The 19,439-nt window shown below is 45.1% G+C and overlaps 1 protein-coding gene across 5 annotated transcripts in view; it reads right to left on the reverse strand.

Annotated features, from left to right (window-relative positions):
- The window catches only part of CCDC3 (coiled-coil domain containing 3), a 95,670-nt gene extending 81,744 nt beyond the window's left edge, over positions 1 to 13,926 (reverse strand). The window contains exons 1-4 of one of the 5 annotated variants that reach the window (XM_055543605.1): positions 13,138 to 13,833; positions 9,121 to 9,295; positions 6,747 to 6,803; positions 2,186 to 2,722 (exon numbers count right to left, since the gene is read on the reverse strand). In XM_055543605.1, coding sequence (XP_055399580.1) covers positions 2,648 to 2,722; positions 6,747 to 6,803; positions 9,121 to 9,295; positions 13,138 to 13,511 — 681 coding nt within the window. In that variant the 5' untranslated portion in view covers positions 13,512 to 13,833 and the 3' untranslated portion in view covers positions 2,186 to 2,647. Of the gene's footprint in view, positions 1 to 2,185; positions 2,723 to 6,746; positions 6,804 to 7,144; positions 8,199 to 9,120; positions 9,296 to 13,137 lie in introns of those variants that run through there. The other 4 variants (XM_055543601.1, XM_055543604.1, XM_055543603.1 and 1 more) reach the window with 4 other exon arrangements.
- Positions 13,927 to 19,439: the final 5,513 nt, after the last annotated feature.

Below are 19,439 nucleotides of genomic sequence, written 5' to 3' on the forward strand. Positions count from 1 at the left end.
CTCTGTATAATAGGCTCCAGTTTCATCCACCTCATTAGAACTGATTCAAGTGTGTTCTTCTTAATAGCTGAGTAATATTCCATTGTGTATATGTACCACAGCTTTCTTATCCATTCATCTGCTGATGGACATCTAGGTTGCTTCCATGTCCTAGCTATTGTAAACAGTGCTGTGATGAACACTGGGGTACATGTGTCTCTCAATTCTGGTTTCCTCGGTGTATGACCAGCAGTGGGATTTCTGGGTTGTATTAACCAAAGCAATCTTGAAAAAAGAACAAAGCTGGAGGCATCACTGCTCCTGATTTCAAGTTATATTAAAAGGTATAGTAATTAAAACAGTATGGTACAAACCTAAAAACAAAGACCAGGGGAACAGAATAGAGAGCCCAGAAATAAATCCACACAGTTACAGTCAAATAATCTACAGTAAAATGCCAAGAACATAAAATGGGGAAGATTCATTTCTTTAACAAATTACGTTGGTAAAACTGGATTCACATGAAGATAAATGAAAGTTGACCCTTATTTCACTCTATACGGGGCTTCCCTGTTGGCTCAGACGCTAAAGAATCTGCTGTAATGCAGGGGACCCAGGTTTGATCCCTGGGTTGGGAAGATTCCCTGGAGAAGGGAATGGCTACCCATTTCATTATTCTTGCCTGGAGAATCCCTATGGAGAGAGAATCCTGGAGGGCTACAGTCCATAGGGTTCACAAAGAGTGGGACACGACTAAGTGACTAATACTTTCACACCATATACACAAACTAACTCAGTGTAAAGACTTACAGGTAAGACCTGAAACTAGAAAACAGAAAAAGAAATTGCTTCTTGACACTGGTATGAGCAATTATTTTCTAGACAGGACCCCAAAAGCACAGGCAACAGAAGCAAAAACTGATAAATTGGATTACACCAAAATAAAAAGCTCCTGTGCAGCAAAGGAAACAATAAAATAACAGGGTGACCTATTGCCCTTTTAATTTAAAAACCATCTATCTGGTCCAAAATATACAGGGAACTCTTACAAATAAATAGTAAAACCATCTGATTGTTTAAAAATAGGTGAAGGTTCTGAACAGACATACAAATGACTAGCTAATCAAGGAAATGCAAACCAAAGCCATAATGGGATATCACCTCATGCCTGTTACTTTGGCTGTGTGAGTGTGTTAGCCACTCAGTCGTGTCTGACTCTTTGTGACCCCATGGACTGTAGCCCACCAGGCTCCTCTCTCTCCATGGAATTCTCCAGGCAAGAATAATGGAGTGGGTAGCTGTTTCCTGCTCCAGGGGATCTTTCCGACCCAGGGATTGAACCTGGGTATCCTACATTACAGGCAGATTCTTTACTGTCTGAGCCACCAGGGAAGCCTGTTACTATGGCTACGATCCAAAAAATGAAAGATAACGTGTTAGCAAGGATATGGAGAAAAGAGAACATTTGTACATCGTTGATGGGAATGACAACTGGTGCAGTCATTATGGGCAACAGTCCAAATGCAAGGTCCTCAAAATATTAAAAATAGAACTACCATCCAGAAAACCCTCTTCTGAGTATACAAGCAAATGACATCAGTACGTCTAAGAAATCAGTACCATATTCACTGAATCATTCATCACAATAGCCAAGACATGGAAACAACCTGTATCCAACAACAAATGAAGAAAAATGTGGCATATGTATTAATACATACAAAGGAATATTACTCAGCCACAGGAAAGAAGGAAATTCTGCCCTTTGTGATAACACAGATGAACCTTGAGAACATCACGATCAGTGATACAAGTCAAGGAAAGACAAATACTATTTGGTCGCACTTATATGTAGAATTTTTCTTAAAACCCACACTGAGATAGCACCACACACTTATTAGAATATCCATTTTGTTTTTAAACTGACAATTCCGAGTACTAATGAGAATGAAGAACAACTGGAAATGTCATACAAGGCTAATGCAAAGACAAAATGAGAAAGCCTGCATTTCAGTCTCTTTATCACTTACCAGCTGGATGATCTTGTGCAACCAACTTAATTGCCCTAAATCTCAGTTTCCTCATCTGTAAAATAGACATGCTGACACTTCAAATGTTAATGTGCCTCACAGTGTTTCTGAGAAGTCTAACTGAAGTGTAAATCCTTCTAAAAATTGGGCCAACTATACAAAGATTATGACTTCCCTGGTGGCTCAGACGGTAAAGCGTCTGCCTACAATGCGGGAGACCTGGGTTCAATCCCTGGGTCAGGAAGATCCTCTGGAGAAGGAAATGGCACCCCACTCAGTACTCTTGCCTGGAAAACCCCATGGACAGAGAAGCCTGATAGGCTACAGTCCATGGGGTCGCAAAGAGTCGGACATTACTGAGCGACTTCACTTTCACTTTCACACAAAGATGAAAGTATCATCTCTAATTTTAAAAAATGCTTTAGCCATTAAAAGCGAACTATAGACATATACCACAGACAAATATCAAGTGCATTCTGCTATATAAAAGAAGACAAATAAAAAAAAAAAAAGGCAACATAATGCTTCTATTCACATGACATTCTGGAAACTGCAAAACTAGCTGGAGAACCCTTTAGAAGTCCCCAGGATTTGAGGTTGGGGAGGGGTCTGACCACACAGTGGCTGCACAGGGCAGGGTTTCAGCAGTGACGGAAGTTTTCAATATTGTGGTTGGAGTTGCGATCGTTCAACCATGTGTATCTGTCAAAACATAACTGTATATGAAAAAGTGAATTTTATTGTGTGGAATTAAATATTCATTTAGAGAACAGAAATAGAGGAAGCGAGGCCCCTGCTTTCTAAGGCCTCAGAGCTCTCTGAATGAGAGAGAATTCGTGAGAGAATTCATTCAACAAATGTATGAGACACCACAAAAATGCACCACATGTACAACAAGGAATAGAATAGATATTCCTGCCCTCAAGTAGTCTAGTCTGTTTGGGAAAGACAGCATCTGATGAGTAGGAAAACAGGGACCAAGAGGCTTTGACCAGGATGGCTGCCATTAAAACAAAACCAAACCCCTCCCTCAACTATTTCGCCCCTTCACCTACAGCCTCAATGGTGTTCAACCCACAACTGAACACCCTGAAGAAGCTGCCCTCTCTCCTCCACGCCACAACCTAGATTCTGCTCTCTCCCTCTCCCAAACTGTTCTCTCTGCCAGCGGAGTAAGGTGCTTATTTTAGCCCTCCTCCTACCTGACTTCTCAAGAGCTCTTCATTGTCAATCACTCATCCTTCTGCACACATTCTGTGCTGTTCACTCTCCTGGTTTTTTCTCGGGCGTCTCTGCCCTTTCACCAGTGTTAGCATTTCACAAGGCTCAAACCTACCTGAGGGCTTCGACTCTCTCTAAGTCCTCTCCCTTGGAAGTCTCATCCATATCCAGGTTCAGCTGACACCTGGTTATCACTTAGTCCCAAAGGCATATCCTCCACTCAGAGCTCGTCTCAAACCTCCAAACACAGATCTAACCACCTCCTCAAGCTCTCACGTGGACAGCTCAAGGGCACCTCAACTCAACATGTCCAACACTGGACTCAGGAATTCCCCTCCAAACCTGTCCTATTCCATTTATCCTGGGATGCAGTCAGCCAGGAACACAGGAGTCATATCTGTCCCTTCCACATAGTTTACCAGCCAAACCCAAACTGCCATGACATCTACTGATTTTAGATCCTAAATATCTCTCAAGTTTGCCTACATCTCTCCATCCCCTCCACCTTCACCCGAGCCCAACATCTATCTGGCTGCTGTCAAACAACCACTGCCTCTTCTTACCATATCATCTGGATCCCCTCCAATATATTTCCCACTTCGGCCACCTTGGTTTTTTTTTTAAATATGCATTTGCTCCCATCACCCGTTGCTTTCAAAACATCAGAGGTGTCCCATTACTGTTAGAACAAAGCCCAGTCCTCACCAGAAACTATCAATCCCCACACGGTCTGGCCCCACTTAGAGCTCTTGCCACATCCTTCTCACTCATTCCCTTTCCTCTAGCTACTGGGGATTTCTTTGATTTTCTCAAAGGCACCATGGATCCTGCTACCACATGGCCTTTGCACAGATTCTTCACCTCTCTGGATTTCTCTCATTATCCCAATACTCCCACATTAACTAGAGTATCTCCTCTTCCGTCAGATTTTAGCTCCAGTATAATTCAGCAGAAAAAGCTTTCTTTATCCCTAAGTCTAGGTCAGACTTCCTGATTATTTCCTTTCTTTCCCTTGAAGCATTTATTTCCATTTTAAATTCTAAAGTGATTAATGTGGTCTTTTGATTGTATTCACCACCAGCGCTAGGACTATAAACTTCATGAGATCAGGGACTTTGTATTTTTCTCAACATTGAAACTCTGGTATCTAACAGCAGCTGCCTCATGGCAGTCACTCAACAGCCACTTGCTAAAGACTGGACTCAACAATTCCACAAAATGAGGTGTGTACTGATATAATGTCATACATGTCCACACTCCATGTAATATCCATGGACTGGAAACAGTGTAACTACCTATCAACAGGGGACTTGATTAAATACACAGTAAGGCATTAATACAACGGAATACGATGCAGCTGTTCAAACCAAGTTACATGTCTAGATATAGCAACTTACGTGTCTACTTACACATACCCACTTGTGATCAAAGCAGGGCACAACCACGTGTGCACATTGTAGTGCCACTGGTACCAAAAGTGTGTGTTAGTCACACAGTCGTGTCCAACTCTTTGTGACCCCAGGGACTGAAGCCCGCCAGGCTCCTCTGTCCATGGGATTCTCCAGGCAGGAATATAGGAGTGGGCTGCCATGCCCTTAAAGAAGACAGTGAATCTTGACGGAACTGTTTGTTGGGGGAGAATACTCACTGGAAGCTTACAAGGAACTATTAACAGTGGTTATTCATTTGGAGGGTAGGTGGGAACTGGGTGGATGGGTGTCAGAGGTGGGAGAAAAAACTCTACTGACTACCATTTTATACTTTCAGATTTGGGAATACAGGTGAACATGGTTTATAACTCAGTACATGAATTTTTAAGTGTTCTGTGGCCAGAACCCAGTAAAGTCTGTTGAATGAATTACAACACACACGAGAGCTTCTCCATCATCTGTTCCCCTCTCCACCACCTACCCTGTCAGCACTGCTCCCACTGCCACTGCCCTGGGAAGACACTGGAAGCTTTTTAAAAGCTGCATAATCTTTAAGTTTTAAAGCCATACTTTCTAAATATCCATTTATAGTCATAAACCCCTCCATCACTCTTCACAACTGACAAAGTGCTTTCAAACCTATAATCTAATTGGGTCCTTAAGACAACCTGAGACAGTTTATATGTTTTGAAAGTGAAAGTCGCTCAGTCATGTCCGACTCTTTGCAACCCCATGGACTATACAGTTCATGGAATTCTCCAGGCCAGGATACTGGAGAGGATAGCCTTTCCCTTCTCCAGGGGATTTGCCAACCCAAGGATTGAACCCAGGTCTCCCGCACTGCAGGGGGATTCTTTACTAGTTGAGCCACAAGGGAAGCCCAAGAATACTGGAGTGGGTAGCTTATCCCTTCTCCAGCAGATCTTCCTGACCCAGGAATCAAACTGGGGTCTCCTGCATTGCAGGCAGATTTTTTACCAACTGAGCTATCAGGGAAGGAGAAAACTGAAGTTGTGGGAAATTAAGGGTTCTGCCTGAGGTCACGCCTCTGAAAATGGCACAGCCAATCCTGATTGCCTGATGAGGATGGCACCTCCCTCACCGTCCTTCCCAACTCTAAAAAGGGAAAAAAGATGACAGGAGGTCTTCCACAGATTTTATGTCAGTCCCATGACACTCTAGGTCGGATTGATGTATGTGTGGGTCAGTCTGGGTTGCGGTCCCGGGGGACAGGACTTGCTGAGAGAGGAAAACAGCCAACTTTTGTTTTGATTGTTACACTCACCCAGCAGGGAAGAAAAAAGGAAAGGAAAATGTTCTTGGCTGGCGTGGAGAGAACCCTGCCAGAAAATGGGATGGATGCTCTAACTTGCCAAAGACATCCCCGGAGGCCCCATTAACACCATGATACTGAACCAGAGAGATGCTGAACACTTAGGAGTGCTGCTGATTCCCTGGCAACTTTTGAAAGCAAGCTTATTTCCACTGACTGAAGCAAGGGGTGGGGGGTGGGGGGAGGGGGGAGGGGTGGGATGTCTAAGGATGGAGTTAGAGAATGGGAGGATTTGGCTGCTGAGGACGGAGTTGCAGGTTGTCCTGGGTATGTATCACAAAAAGTTTCCCTACATCAGATTTTCCTCTGGTTCCATTTCATAACCTCCAGACTGACCCTAGAGTCCCAGATTCATGTGATGCTGCAAGAGAATGAGAAGGAGAAGATGCACCCTTCACGACCATGATCTAAGCACAGTGTTCGAGCTGACTGGGGACTTAGAGAAGAGCAGCAGCAACAGTGGAAAGGATGAGAATTCATCAGTGAGCCCCCTGAGTTCATCGTCATCTAAGACACGGCATGTGATATAGGGAACTGTGTAATGTGCACCATCCAGGGCCATTCATAATGGTCTCAGAACAAATGAAGGAGTCACATGTTCCCATTAGCAAGAGTCTAACTGGAATAAAAAGGTGACCCAAACAAGCTCCTCTGACCCCGTCTAAAATGGAAGACCCATCACCTTAGGAAAAACACACTGTTTGTGTCATAACATGATTTATTTACCCTACACAGAAGAGAAAGCAGGATACTCACCTTCACACAGAAAAAGCAGAGAGGACTTCGCTGGTGGCACAGTAGATAGGAATCCATCTGCCAATGCAGGGACATTGGTTCAATCCCTGGTCCAGGAAGATTCCACAAGCTGCAGATCAACTAGGCCCGTGTGCCAAAACTAGTGAGCCCACAACCCACAACTACTGAGGCCCATGTGCTCAGAGCCTGTGCTCTGCGACGAGGGAAGTTACTGCAATAAGAAGCCTGTGCGCTGCAATGAAGAGTAGCCCTCGCTTGCCATGACTAGAGAAAAGCCCTCACGGCAACAAAGATCCAGCGCAACTGAACATAAGTTTTTTTTTTGTTGTTTTTTTTTTTTTAAGGCCGGTAATTTTTAGTTTTAGTTTTTTTTTTTTTTTTCCAAGAAAGAAGCAAGTAACTGTCCATAACTCTTCGTCTAATTCTGACACCTTCAATTCACAACTATTTTAATCACTGCAGAGAAAGTAAAAATTCCTCAAGGAATATCATAAAATATAAATGCTAGCACCTTAGTTTTATTTTAAACCAAAATTCTCAAATGAACTAGCTAATTTAACTCAGCTCTGATGTGGTACCTTTCAAAGTGGGCAGAAGAAGGAGCCAAGATGTGACACATACCAAGTCCATCAACACCTCAATTTGGCTCTGCAGCAGCTCAGCAACCTGGAACAATTAATTCTCTTTCCCCAAAAGCTTCTGACTCAGCGCAAACACACATACCCACCCTCTGTTATCTAAGAGACCAGGATGATGAAATGGAAGAGGAATTCTCCCCAAGATCAACATCTGACCACCCAAAATAGGACTGCCTTCACATTAAAACAATTCTCCACAGTCTCATTGTTCTATTTTTTTCGAATGATGGAGAATCTAATTGCAGTAAAATGTTAATAGCTTCATTGTGTGACCACAGGGCTAATCAGTTATATATCTAAAGAGTTTGGGGCTCAGCTGTGAGGTATTTTTGGATCAACATCTGATCTCTTGACATCAATGTACTATTACCAAGGATTTAGTACATGAAGCAAAAATCCCACAAAATGGAAAACCACAGGACCAAGACTAAAAAGATTTAATTTGAACATGCTACGGTCTGACCCAGGCTGGGGATACTCAGGCTTATACTTGGTGGGTCCAGTTCAATGTGGAGTGGGCGCTGGCACAGATTAAGAGCCGGGTAGGAAAAAAAGAAGAGTGGGGCAGGGGAAAGAAAGGTGTTTAGATCCATGTGGGGAGTGAAATATATGACAAGCACTCAGAAGATTTTGGTAGATCTTGAGGAGGGGTCGGGGAGTTGAGAACTATCAGTAGGGCAGGCCTAAGGAAGGAACCCTGGATAATGTATGGAAAGGAAGAATCAACACTTTTCCGCAGTCGGATGCACTTGCCCACGATGAGAACAGTTTCTGTGCAAAGAACATGAAGAAAGCCTCCAGGTGCCATGGAGCCCTGGGCAGGAGGTTTGGAAGAACAAGGTCACTCACCTAGGGCAACCCACAAGACAAGAGAAAGACAGCACCCCCACCCAGGGCACCACAGATGCGGGAAAGAAGGAAACCACCTAATACATGCACATTGGTTCATTAACCCACATCAGAACTGTCTCCTGCGGTCTGTCACGTGGTCCTATAAACATCTTGGTGGGAGACTGGGAGCGATGGGCCACGGCCTCCCTGCTCCCCTGGCTCAGTTGCAATAATGCCACTGCACAGAGAAAGCGATAGTCCTCGAAATATTCCCACAACTCAGGCATCTGCCTCAGACTGAAAGGTGCCTTTTCTATCTTCATGCCCAGAGTGATCCGGATCCTTCTGTTCCATGGGAACTAGATCCTGCCACTAAGGGTTTGCATGCTGCAACTGAAGATCCTGCACGCTGCAGAAAGACTGAAGATCCCACATGCCACAACTAAGACCCAGCAGGGCCAAGTAAAAACATACATAAGTATTTGAAATCAACAACAGAAGTAGTCATAACAGCTCAGTGTATTGAGTGCTTACTCTCAAACACCTCACTAAAGGCTTTACCTATTGACATTCCCTACATAGTTAAATCATGTCGCATCTGCCCTAAGATACAGATGTTACTATTGCTTCCAATTTACAGAAGAGGAAACTGAGGCACAGCATGCCAACCTTCAGCCCAACTTGTCCCCTCACTTTGTGAGGAACCTCATGCCACACAGTACAGCCTGAGGACTCCAGAGTTTATGAGCAGTGCTTGTTAACTTCTGGGAGGGCTATGGAGAGGGTGAAAATACTTCTTGATCTGGACTTTGGAAGAGGCCTCTTGACTCCCTTGCTCACAACATTCATATGAGTCATAGCTACCTTATTATTTTGCCGTAGCACAGGGTAGAGCCCATTCTTACCCTAGTGTCTTCTTGGACCTCCCAGTCACTGGAGAAAGTCGCCAGCTGCTGCCCTTGTGAACAGTTTGAAAACTGGAAAAGGCTAGAAAACATCCTTCTGTTCTCTTGAGTGTCTGGAAAGATGGCATCTTGGAAATTGACTCCATGAGGCAAGAGGTTATAGTTCTCATCCATCCTAATGGAAAAAAAAGAGGCAAGAGCTGTAGGCTGGACACCCATGGGGTGTACCATGTTGAATTGAGAGTCAACAGAAGACTGACAGAGTTTAATTACAATGTTGTGCTAATTTCTGCTGTAAAGTGACTCAGTTATACATATACATACATTTTTTATATCTTTTCCATTATGGTTTATCCCAGGAGATTGGATATGGTTCCCTGTGCTAAGGTAGGACCTTGCTGTTTATTCCAAATATAACAGTTTGCATCTGCTAACCCCAAACACCCAGTCCATCCGTCTCCCTCCCTCCATTCCCCTTGGCAACCACACGTTTATTCTCTGTATCCATGAGTCTGTTTCTGTTTTGTAAATAGGTTCATTCGTGCCATATTTTAGATTCCACATATAAGTGATATAGTATGGTATTTATTCTTCTCTTTGTGACTTACTCCGCTTAGTATAATTATCTCTAGTTCCATCCATGTCGCTGCAAATGGCATTATTTCTTTCTTGTTCTGGCTGAGTAATATTCATATATACATACCACATTTTCTTTAATCATTCAACTATCAAGGGACATCTAGGCTGTTTCCGTATCTTGGCTGTTGGGAATAGTGCTGCTATGAACATGGGGGTGCATATATGTTCCTGAATTACAGCTTTTTCTGGGGATATGCCCACGACGGGGACTGCTGGATCATATGGTGGTCCTATGAACTTTCTGAGGATCCCCCATATTGTTTTCCATAGTGGCTACCCCAATTTACATTCCCACCAACAGTGTAGGAGGGTTCCCTTTTCTCCACACTCTCTCCAACATTTGCTATTTGTTCTGTTTTTGATGATAGCCATTCCGCCTGATAGGAGATGGTACCTGGCGGTAGCTTTGATTTGCATTTCTCTAAGAATTAGTGATGCTGAGTATATTTTCATGTGTCTACTGGCCATCTGCATGTCTTCTTTGGAGAAATGTCTATTAAGGTTTTCTGTCCATTTTTTGATTGGATTTTTTTGTTGTTGAGTTGTATGGTCTGTTTATTTGAAATTAAGCCCTGGTCTATTGCATCATTTGCAAATACTTTCTCCCATTCTTTAGGTTGTCTTTTTTTTTTTTTTTTTATGGTTTTCTTTGCTGTGCAGAAGCTTGTAAGTTTGATCAGGTCCCCTTTGTTTATATGTGGTTTTATTTCTATTACCTTGGGAGACTGACCTAAGAAAACAAAGGTCCAATTTATGTCGGAGAACATTTTGCCCATGCTCTCTTCTAGGAGTTTTATGGCGTCATGTCTTATATTTCAGTCTTTAAACCATTGTGAGATATTTTTGTGCAGTGTGAGGGTATATTCTAACTCCACTGATTTACATGCAGCTTCTAATTACACATCTACATGGCTCGCCTTAGAGGAGTCACTCTCTCTGTTGTTTCTCTACCTCATACTGCACGTGTCTATCCTTAAGTTTTTCAAAACACGTGAGTTGGGGGATGGGTGTGGGTGAACATTTGTGTATCTCCCAAGCCACCTTCCTTCTCCTAGTGGAGTGCTCCTTGTTTCCTGGGCAAAAGAAGGCCAATTGCAATGACCCAAGATTCAAGTCCTACCACTGCTACTTATCTCCTGTTTGACACACAACGAATTTCTTAAATTCTCTAAGCTTAAAGCACAATCTATAAAACGAGGATGACAACAGCATCCTTATTTGTTTAATGGTGGTGTAAGGAGTGCATTTTTTTTTAAAGTAAGTAAAGTATTTGGCACAGAGTAAGCACCGTATAAAACTTAACATTTTAACAGAACCCTGCATAAAGTACCTGTTGGCAAGATAGAGAAGTCAAGAGAAGGAAAAGGAGAAATGGAAGCGGCACTCTAGCCCAAAGTAGGCATTTGGGGGCTCACCAGGGAGTCTCCACTGCCACTTTCTCCTGTGACACTGACCAGAATCTGTTCTCCTCTCCGAGGGGCCCAGAATAACAGAGGAATGATTTGTTTGTGGTTGTTAACACACATCAGGGCAACACAGCCCTGTGAAATAGAAATCTTGTCAGACTACCATTTGACTCTGTATCTCTGCCCTAACGTTTTATAAATATGTCAGAGAAAAAGAGGAAAGAGCTGGCTGACCACCAGAGAGCCAGTGGACAAAACTGTATTTCATTATAAAATCGGAAAAGAAAATAATGTCTTCTTAAGTACTCTGGCTCTTTTTACTTTGGAAAATAAAGTTTTATTGTTGAATAGTTTTAGAGCTGGTTTCCCTATAAAGACATATAAAAATCTAAGTTTCTCCATATCAAGAAGGTACTATCTCACTCCTTGCCAGCTTTATTTAGAAACTGTATTTCTCCAGTATTTTTTTTAATTCAACTTAATCTGGCTAAACCACCCAAGCCAACACAAAGCACGCCATGTATTCTAAACTTAGATATTCTGGCTTTAATATGGAAAACATGTGTTACTGCAAGCTTACGGACGCCGCTCTGTGGAACCTTCTGTCTTCTTTCTCAGTGATGTGAAATCTCAAGAGCTAAAAGTTAGTCTGCAGACCAAGGTCATGGCCATTCCAAATATCCTTAATGCTCTGCCACATACTGGGAAGATGAGACTTACTGTCCAATCACTATCCGTTAGATTCCATTTTGAGGTTCCTCCCAGTTCCTCTGGTTCAGCCTCCTCCTCCAACTTGAGAGAACCAATGTATTAGGGTTCCACCTGCTGTTTTGTATTGCAAACTTCAGTTGAACCCATAACCTGAACCCTTATCTACATGCATTTCGTCGTGACCACATGACAAACTTTCATGGAACTTCACAAGATTCCAGGAGTCTCCCAACAGACAAGGCCTGGTCTAATTCACCTCTCTGTTCTTCAAAGCCCTGTGAGCACCTTCCCAATCCCTTAATGCCCCCGCCCCCAGGCCCTTCCTCTGTCAACTTTGGCTATTTGGAAGAGCCTGGCATTGAGATCTGCTGGCAGCTGATACGAGCTAATCCAAGTGGAACACGAGGACAGCTGGGCTGCATTCCATGCGGTCCCGTCTTGGCGTTTAAGCAGGTGTGCAGAGCTGAGCAACTACACGCGCCTCATCTGACCTGCACCAGGTGTTCTGCAGCAGGTACTAGGCTCTAATCTCAACCAACCTCATTTGGCACATTATGAAGGTGAGGCTCTTGAGGTTCTTGACAAGGTCAGTAACTTGCTCAAAATGACAGGAAGAAACCAGCCAGAATTCCAACAACCGTCTGATTCCAAAGGTGTTTGGATTGGTTTTGACCACTGTCCATCCCAAACGACTCCCACAGCATCCACTTTAAAAAACAGCTTTCCTCCTCTATAACGATTCCACCTCAATTAGGGTTCCACTTTCTTATTTCAAACTCCAGGAGACGCCATCGCCTGAACTCTTACCCACAGGCATCTCATCTGCACCACAGACCAACCTGCATGGAACTCAACCAGAGAGGGCGCCTGTCCGATTGCCCTTCATACTCCTCAGAGCGCTGTGACCAGGGCCTTCTTCCCCCATCACCCCCCGCATAAACCTCTGCTATTGGGAATAGGCTGTTTGTTGCTGGAAACCACCTTGAGCTTTGGCCTGAAACACTCTTCCCTGATCAAGCACGGGAGCCATCCCTGTTTTTTCAACAGTCTTACCCAGAGGCTCCCAAGATCTCTGTAGACTTAACATGAGGAGCACCAAAGAGCAGAAAATGGGAAGGAGACCAGGGGAGACCAGGGCATCACTTAACATCGCCCGGACGGGATTCTGGAGGAGTTCCTGAGCCTGCTGGGGATAAAGGTACCTCTGCTGGCCATGCCAAGTGGCGGAAGGGATGGTATGGGCAGGAGGTGGCAGGCTCACCTGAGGAAGAAGAAATAGGAGTAATCCTGGACCACGGTGTGGGAGTGACAGGAGAAGTAGCCCAGGCCGGTGAGGTTGAGCCTGGAACCCGCCGGCACCTCGAGCATGCTGCCCCACGCCTGGTCGCACAGCATCTCGATCTCAGCGGAGTAGAAGAGCCCCGCATCGCTGGCCTCATACTGCCAGGGCAGGTAGTTGTACAGGCCGTGCACCTCCTCGTGCAGCGCCAGCACCTTGGCGTACACGATGATCTCGGCCAGCTCGGCTCGGCAGCCCTCGCTCAGGGGTCTCCACTCGGAGGGCAGCTGGCAGCCGCGGGCGGCCCCCAGCCCGCCGGCCAGGCAGAGCGCGGCGAGCAACAGCGGGCGCAGCATGCCGGCGGCGGGGGCGGGCGGCGGGAGCCGCCGGGTGGGCGCCGCGCCCCAGGCGCGCTACCCGGGGCGCATGGCCGGGGCGGGGAGGCCCGCGGCGGCAGCGAGAGCGTCCGGGAGCCCGAAGTGCCGGGCCCCACCAGCGGGAGGCGCAGCCCGGGGCGCTCGGCTCCGCGCACCGCTGCGGAACTCAGCGTGCTGCTCCCTCCTCCGCCGGGATCCCCCTGCCGGGCCTCAGTTGGGAGGCTTTTAAAAGGGCACGGGGAGGGCCGGCCGCCGCCTCCTCCTGCCCCCCGTGGCTGGGGCGTGGGCGGCAGCGGGAGGGGCGGAGGCGGGAAGCCGTCCAGCGGCGCGCGGTGCTGGGGAGACAGCTCAGTCGGCGCTGGACCGGGAGCCCCCGGGCCCAGCTCCGTGTTTGCGCCAGCGGGGAGGTTCGCGGCCGAAAAGTCAGTGTGGGGAGCGGCGGCCCAGCCCTCTTCCAGCGCCCTGCGCACCGACCAGGTGGAAGCTTTGCAGGCACAAAGCGCGCTCCAGACATGGCCTTCTTAGAATGATTGCCGTCAATTGCCATGAGTACTCAGCGTACGTTTTTGCATTTTCTGAGTAGTTCATTTACACTCAGACGGCACAGAAATCGAACTTTACTGTCGCAGAGTTTACCTTAGAAATTCTGTGTGATCTTTTCTTTTCTGAATCTCTCGCTCCCTTTCCATCTCTTATGTTTTAACAATGCTCTAAGGAAAGCCTTCAACATCTGAAAAGCCAAAGCCACATTGCTTGGATTTTCCTACAGCCACATGGTCTCATGATTGACCTCATTCCTACTTTCAGATTCTGAACACCCTACACCTGAGAAATAGATTCAGAAGTTCCAAAGAGCTTTTCACAAGTCAATGAGTGACTCTGAAGAGACCTAAACTCCACAGTTAAATCTTTATTTCTAAACTAGGCAGTTCCTTTTATCTCCCAATTACCTTAATTATTCTTCATGTTGGGAGAAGGCAATGGCACCCCACTCCAGTACTCTTGCCTGGAAAATCCCATGGACAGAGGAGCCTGGTAGGCTGCAGTCCATGGGGTCGCTAAGAGTCAGACACGACTGAGCGACTTCACTTTCACTTTTCACTTTCATGCATTGGAGAAGGAAATGGCAACCCACTCCAGTGTTCTTGCCTGGAGAATCCCAGGGACGGCGGAGCCTGGTGGGCTGCCGTCTAAGGGGTCGCATAGAGTCGGACACGACTGAAGCGACTTAGCAGTAGTAGCATGTAGTAAGAAAAGAAAAGATTATTTATAAGTATAAATATTTTATATAGTCAAAACATCATATATATGAAATAGGATGGATATAATACACATATTGTACATATGTCATACATATTATATTTATAATAAGTTGATAAGCAAAACTGCTGTAAAATGGAAGGCTCTTTGTTCTGCAAGCATCTTATTAACCAGGCTTTCTGCAAGTTTAAGTCTTAGAACTCAGCCAAAGTCTTCTCTGACTGAAAGGAAGAGTTCTTAGGGAATTCGGAAAGGAAAGGTAAGGAGAACAGTGGGGAGGGGGGAAGAGAGAAAATTCCAAGGCCTCACATCCCGTGACAACCAAATCTTCCTGTGATCCCCGAGTCTTCAATTAGGGCAATTAAATCCATGCGTGCTTCTTGTGGCAGGGCAGAAACCCAGCTGGCATGAGGCAGGGACTCAGGAGGAAGAGGCCATGAGCAGCGTGGTCTCAGGGAACCAGAAGACCCTGGGAAGGCTTTGGGCGTGCCTTGAAGTGAAATGGTCAGGACTCCAGCCAGTGTGGCCCAGCTTCTGAGGGAATGAAGGCTAAAGATCCATAAGGTCACACCAATCCAGAATCCAACCGGTGACTCAGCGGACAGATGTGTGCTTAATCGCTCAGTCATGTCCTACTCTTTGCAACCCCAGGAACTGTAGCCTCCCAGGCACCTCTGTTCATGGGATTCTCTAGGCCAGAGTACTGGAGTGGGTTGCCATGCCCTCCTCCAGGGGATCTTCCCAACCCAGAGATCGAACCCAGATCTCCCCCATTGCAGGCAGAGTCTTTACCGTCTGAGCCACCAGGGAAGCGGTGACTCAATGGACCAGATTCTTATTCCTACAAGAGCATCTGTGTTGGAAGAAGAAAGAAGAGTAAGAGCTCCTCAAGGACAATAACTAACCTCTACATAGCTGGAAGTCAGCCTGGAGCCTCGATTAATTCTGTAGAAAACAGTTATATTGAGGGAAGCAAGTGGACAGTAGTCCCGATGGTATATGACTCCTCCTGACAACCCCACCACCACCATGGGAGATGGTAGAGTTAAGCTTTTCGCACAAGGAGAAATGGCATTTGAGGATGGCATCAGACATCCTACGTTAGGACTGCCCGTTTGTCTCTCCTTCAATATATGAGTTAAAACATTTCATAACGTCTTAGTCTGTTCAGGGTGCCATGGCAAAATACCACAGTCTGAGGGGCTTAAACAACAGACATTTATTTTCCACAGTGTTGGAGGCTGGAAGTCCAGGATCAGGGTGTCAATGGGATTGGTTCCAGGCTAGTAAACGGCCACCTTTCCTCTGCATCCCCACATGGCCCGCCTTCTTTGTACATGTAGAGAGACAGAAGTGTCTGGCCCTTCTAAGGACACCAGGCCTATCAGATTAGACCGCACTCTTGTGACCTCATTTAACCTAATCACTTCTGTAAAGGTGCTATCTCCAAATACAGTCTCATTGGGGGTTAAAACTTGAACAGAAGAATTCAGGGCAGGGAGGAGGGGATGTGAACAATGGACAGAATTCAATCCATAACAGTCATTTAGCAGGTGTTCTGCAGGTTTGTAGAGAAAGAGGGGATATAAAATGGTTTATATTTCTGGCATGCTAACTTAGAGCAAGCATTGCCAAATTATAATATTAACAGTAACAACTGCTAACATTTATTCACCGCTTACTACCTGCCAACATAGTATGTTATGTTGTAATATGTATTACATATTATGTATACACTATTATACATATTATGTTACAATAGTATATACATATTATGTATCGTGCTCAGGAGACAGGGGACTTAGGTACGGAGAGGTTAATTGACTTACCCAGGATCACATGGCCAGAAAGGAACTGAGCCAGGATTCAAACACCAGCATCAGATTTCAGAGTTCATGTTCTTAACTACAGCATTAAAATATGGACAAAACAAGCAATGTTTTAAAGGCACAGGTGGGCCCTTTATCAAGAAACAAGTAGAGGGGACTTCCCTGGCGGTCTGTGGCTAAGCCTCCATGCTCCAAATTCAGGGAACCCAGGTTCAGTCCCTGATCCAGGAAGTAGATCCCACATGTTACAACTAAAACCCAGTGCAGCCAAATAAATAACTGAATATTTAAAAAGAAGCTGAGAATGTAAATAGTAATAACCTTCGCAGAATCACCAGTGATGGCTAAATGAGGGAGTAACCAGACTAACATTAATTCTGTTTTCACCAGCAGCCCTGCTCTATTTTAAGTTGTTAAGTTTAAGTTAGTGCTGTAACTTATGCAGACAAGAGAATAAGGAAGTTTTTCTTTAAATTGTATCTAGTGCTTCAGAGGGCTGGAAAAAGTTTTTCTGTTTCCACAGACCTGAAGACCCTGATTATTCTTTCCATTTAGATGAACAAATAAGTAAAAATCAGTATGCACAGCTGATGTCTCTCTTGTTGTATAAACGGGACAGAATCAAAACTCTTCCAGTACTACCCAGAATGCATTTTCCAGATTCAGGGGCCTGTGAGGGTTGTCCTTCTCCTGGATTCTTCATAGACACATCAGTCATGCTTTGCTTCACTGGAAGCTCTGGCAGAATGCCTCCTTGATTGGGGTTGTTCACCTGGAGCCCTGGACATATGTGAGCGTCCCCTGGTGAGTAGCTCCCCTTTGGGGACCAAGATCTCCAAAGAAGCAGAGCTCAAGGAAGCCAGGATGGGAAGCAAAAATTCTACAACTGAGTTGTGGGTTTAATAGTGAAACAAGCCGCTTCCACCCCTTGATTACAAGACCCATATGTTCTGGCTGTGGGGGGAAGATAGCACCATTATGCTTCAAATATACACTGTATCCTTCACAGCATGTACAATACCCTTTAAGACTGCACCCTACCCTTTCAGGATGTTGACTCCCATCTGACACACTTGAGTCTTCATTAGCTGTCACACTATCTCAGTAAGCTTTCAAAATTTGCCCAGTTGTTTCTAGGTGATGGCATCCTCGGTAAAACCAGTTAATTCCACGGCCAAGGGCACATTGCTGTATTCCCTTTGCCATCAAAGAAGAGATGCTATGAAAATCACTGATCAGAAGCAATGCTACAGGAAGTACCACGATGCTGGAAGATGGGTTCTGTGGGTTCTGTGGACAGAGCTTCTGGAAGAAGCACTGTGGGGCAGGAAAGGCAGATCTACACCTAGAATGTATCTACTCCAGTGAGGACAAGTCTCTGCTCCCTCCAAGATGGAAGAGGTTCAGTGTAGTCACTTCAGTCATTTCAGTCGCTCGGTTGTGACTGACTCTTTGCAACCTCATGGACTGCAGCACGCCAGGCTTCCCTGTTCATCACCAACTCCCAGAGCTTGCTCAAACTCATGTCCATTGAGTCAGAGATGCCATCCAAACATCTCATCCTCTGTCATCCCCTTTTCCTCCTACCTTCGATCCTTCCCAGCATCAGGGTCTTTTCAAATGAGTCAGTTCTTCACATCAGGTGGCCAAAGTATTGGAGCTTCAGCATCATTTCTTCCAATGAATATTCAGGACTGATTTCCTTTAGAATTGACTGGTTTGATCTCTTTGCAATCCAAGGGACTCTCAAGAGTCTTATGCAACACCACAGTTCAAAAGCATAAATTCTTTGGTGCTTAGCCTTCTTTATGGTCCAACTCTCACATCCATACATGACTACTGGAAAAAACAAAGCTTTGACTAGATGGACCTTTGTCAGCCAAATAATGTCTCTGCTTTTTAATATGCTATCTAGGTTGGTCATAGCTTTTCTTCCAAGGAGCAAGCATCTTTTACTTTCATGGCTGCAGTCACCATCTGCAGTGATTTTGGAGCCCCAAAAAATAAAGTCTCTCACTGTTTCTATTTTTTCCCCATCTATTTGCCATGAAGTGATAGGACCGGATGCCATGATCTTCGTTTTTTGAATGTTGAGTTTTAAGCCAGCTTTTTCACTCTCCTCTTTCACTTTCATCAAGAGGCTATTTAGTTCCTCTTCACCTTCTACCATAAGGGTGGTGTCATCTGCATATCTGAGGTTATTGATATTTCCCCTGGCAATCTTGATTCCAGCTTGTGCTTCATTCAGCCCATCATTTCGCATGGTGTACTCTGCATATAAGCTCAATAAGCAGGGTGACAATATACAGCCTTGATGTACTCCTTTCCCAATTTGGAACCTGTCCATTGTTCCATGTCTGGTTCCAACTATTGCATCTTGTCCACATACAGATTCTCAGGAGACAGGTTAGGTGGTCTGCTGTTCCCATCTCTTTAAGAATTTTCCACAGTTTGTCGTGATCCACAAAGTCAAAGGCTTTAGCGGAGTCAATGAAGCAGAAGTAGATATTTTTCTGGAATTCTCTTGCTCTTTCTATGATCCAATGGATGTTGGCAATTTGATCTCTGGTTCCTCTGCCTTTTCTAAATCCAGCTTGAACATCTGAAAGTTCACGGTTCACATACTGTTGAAGTCTGGCTTGGAGAATTTTGAGCATTACTTTGTTAACAAGTGAAATGAGTGCAATTGTATGGTAGTTTGAACATTCTTTGGCACTGCCTTTCTTTCGGATTGGAATGAAAACAGAATTTTTCCAGTCCTGTGGCCACTGCTGAGTTTTCCAAATTTGCTGGCATACTGAGTGCAGCACTTTCATGG

This window comes from Bubalus kerabau, chromosome 13, assembly GCF_029407905.1.
Source record: "Bubalus kerabau isolate K-KA32 ecotype Philippines breed swamp buffalo chromosome 13, PCC_UOA_SB_1v2, whole genome shotgun sequence".
In the NCBI taxonomy this organism is placed as follows: Eukaryota; Metazoa; Chordata; class Mammalia; order Artiodactyla; family Bovidae; genus Bubalus; species Bubalus kerabau.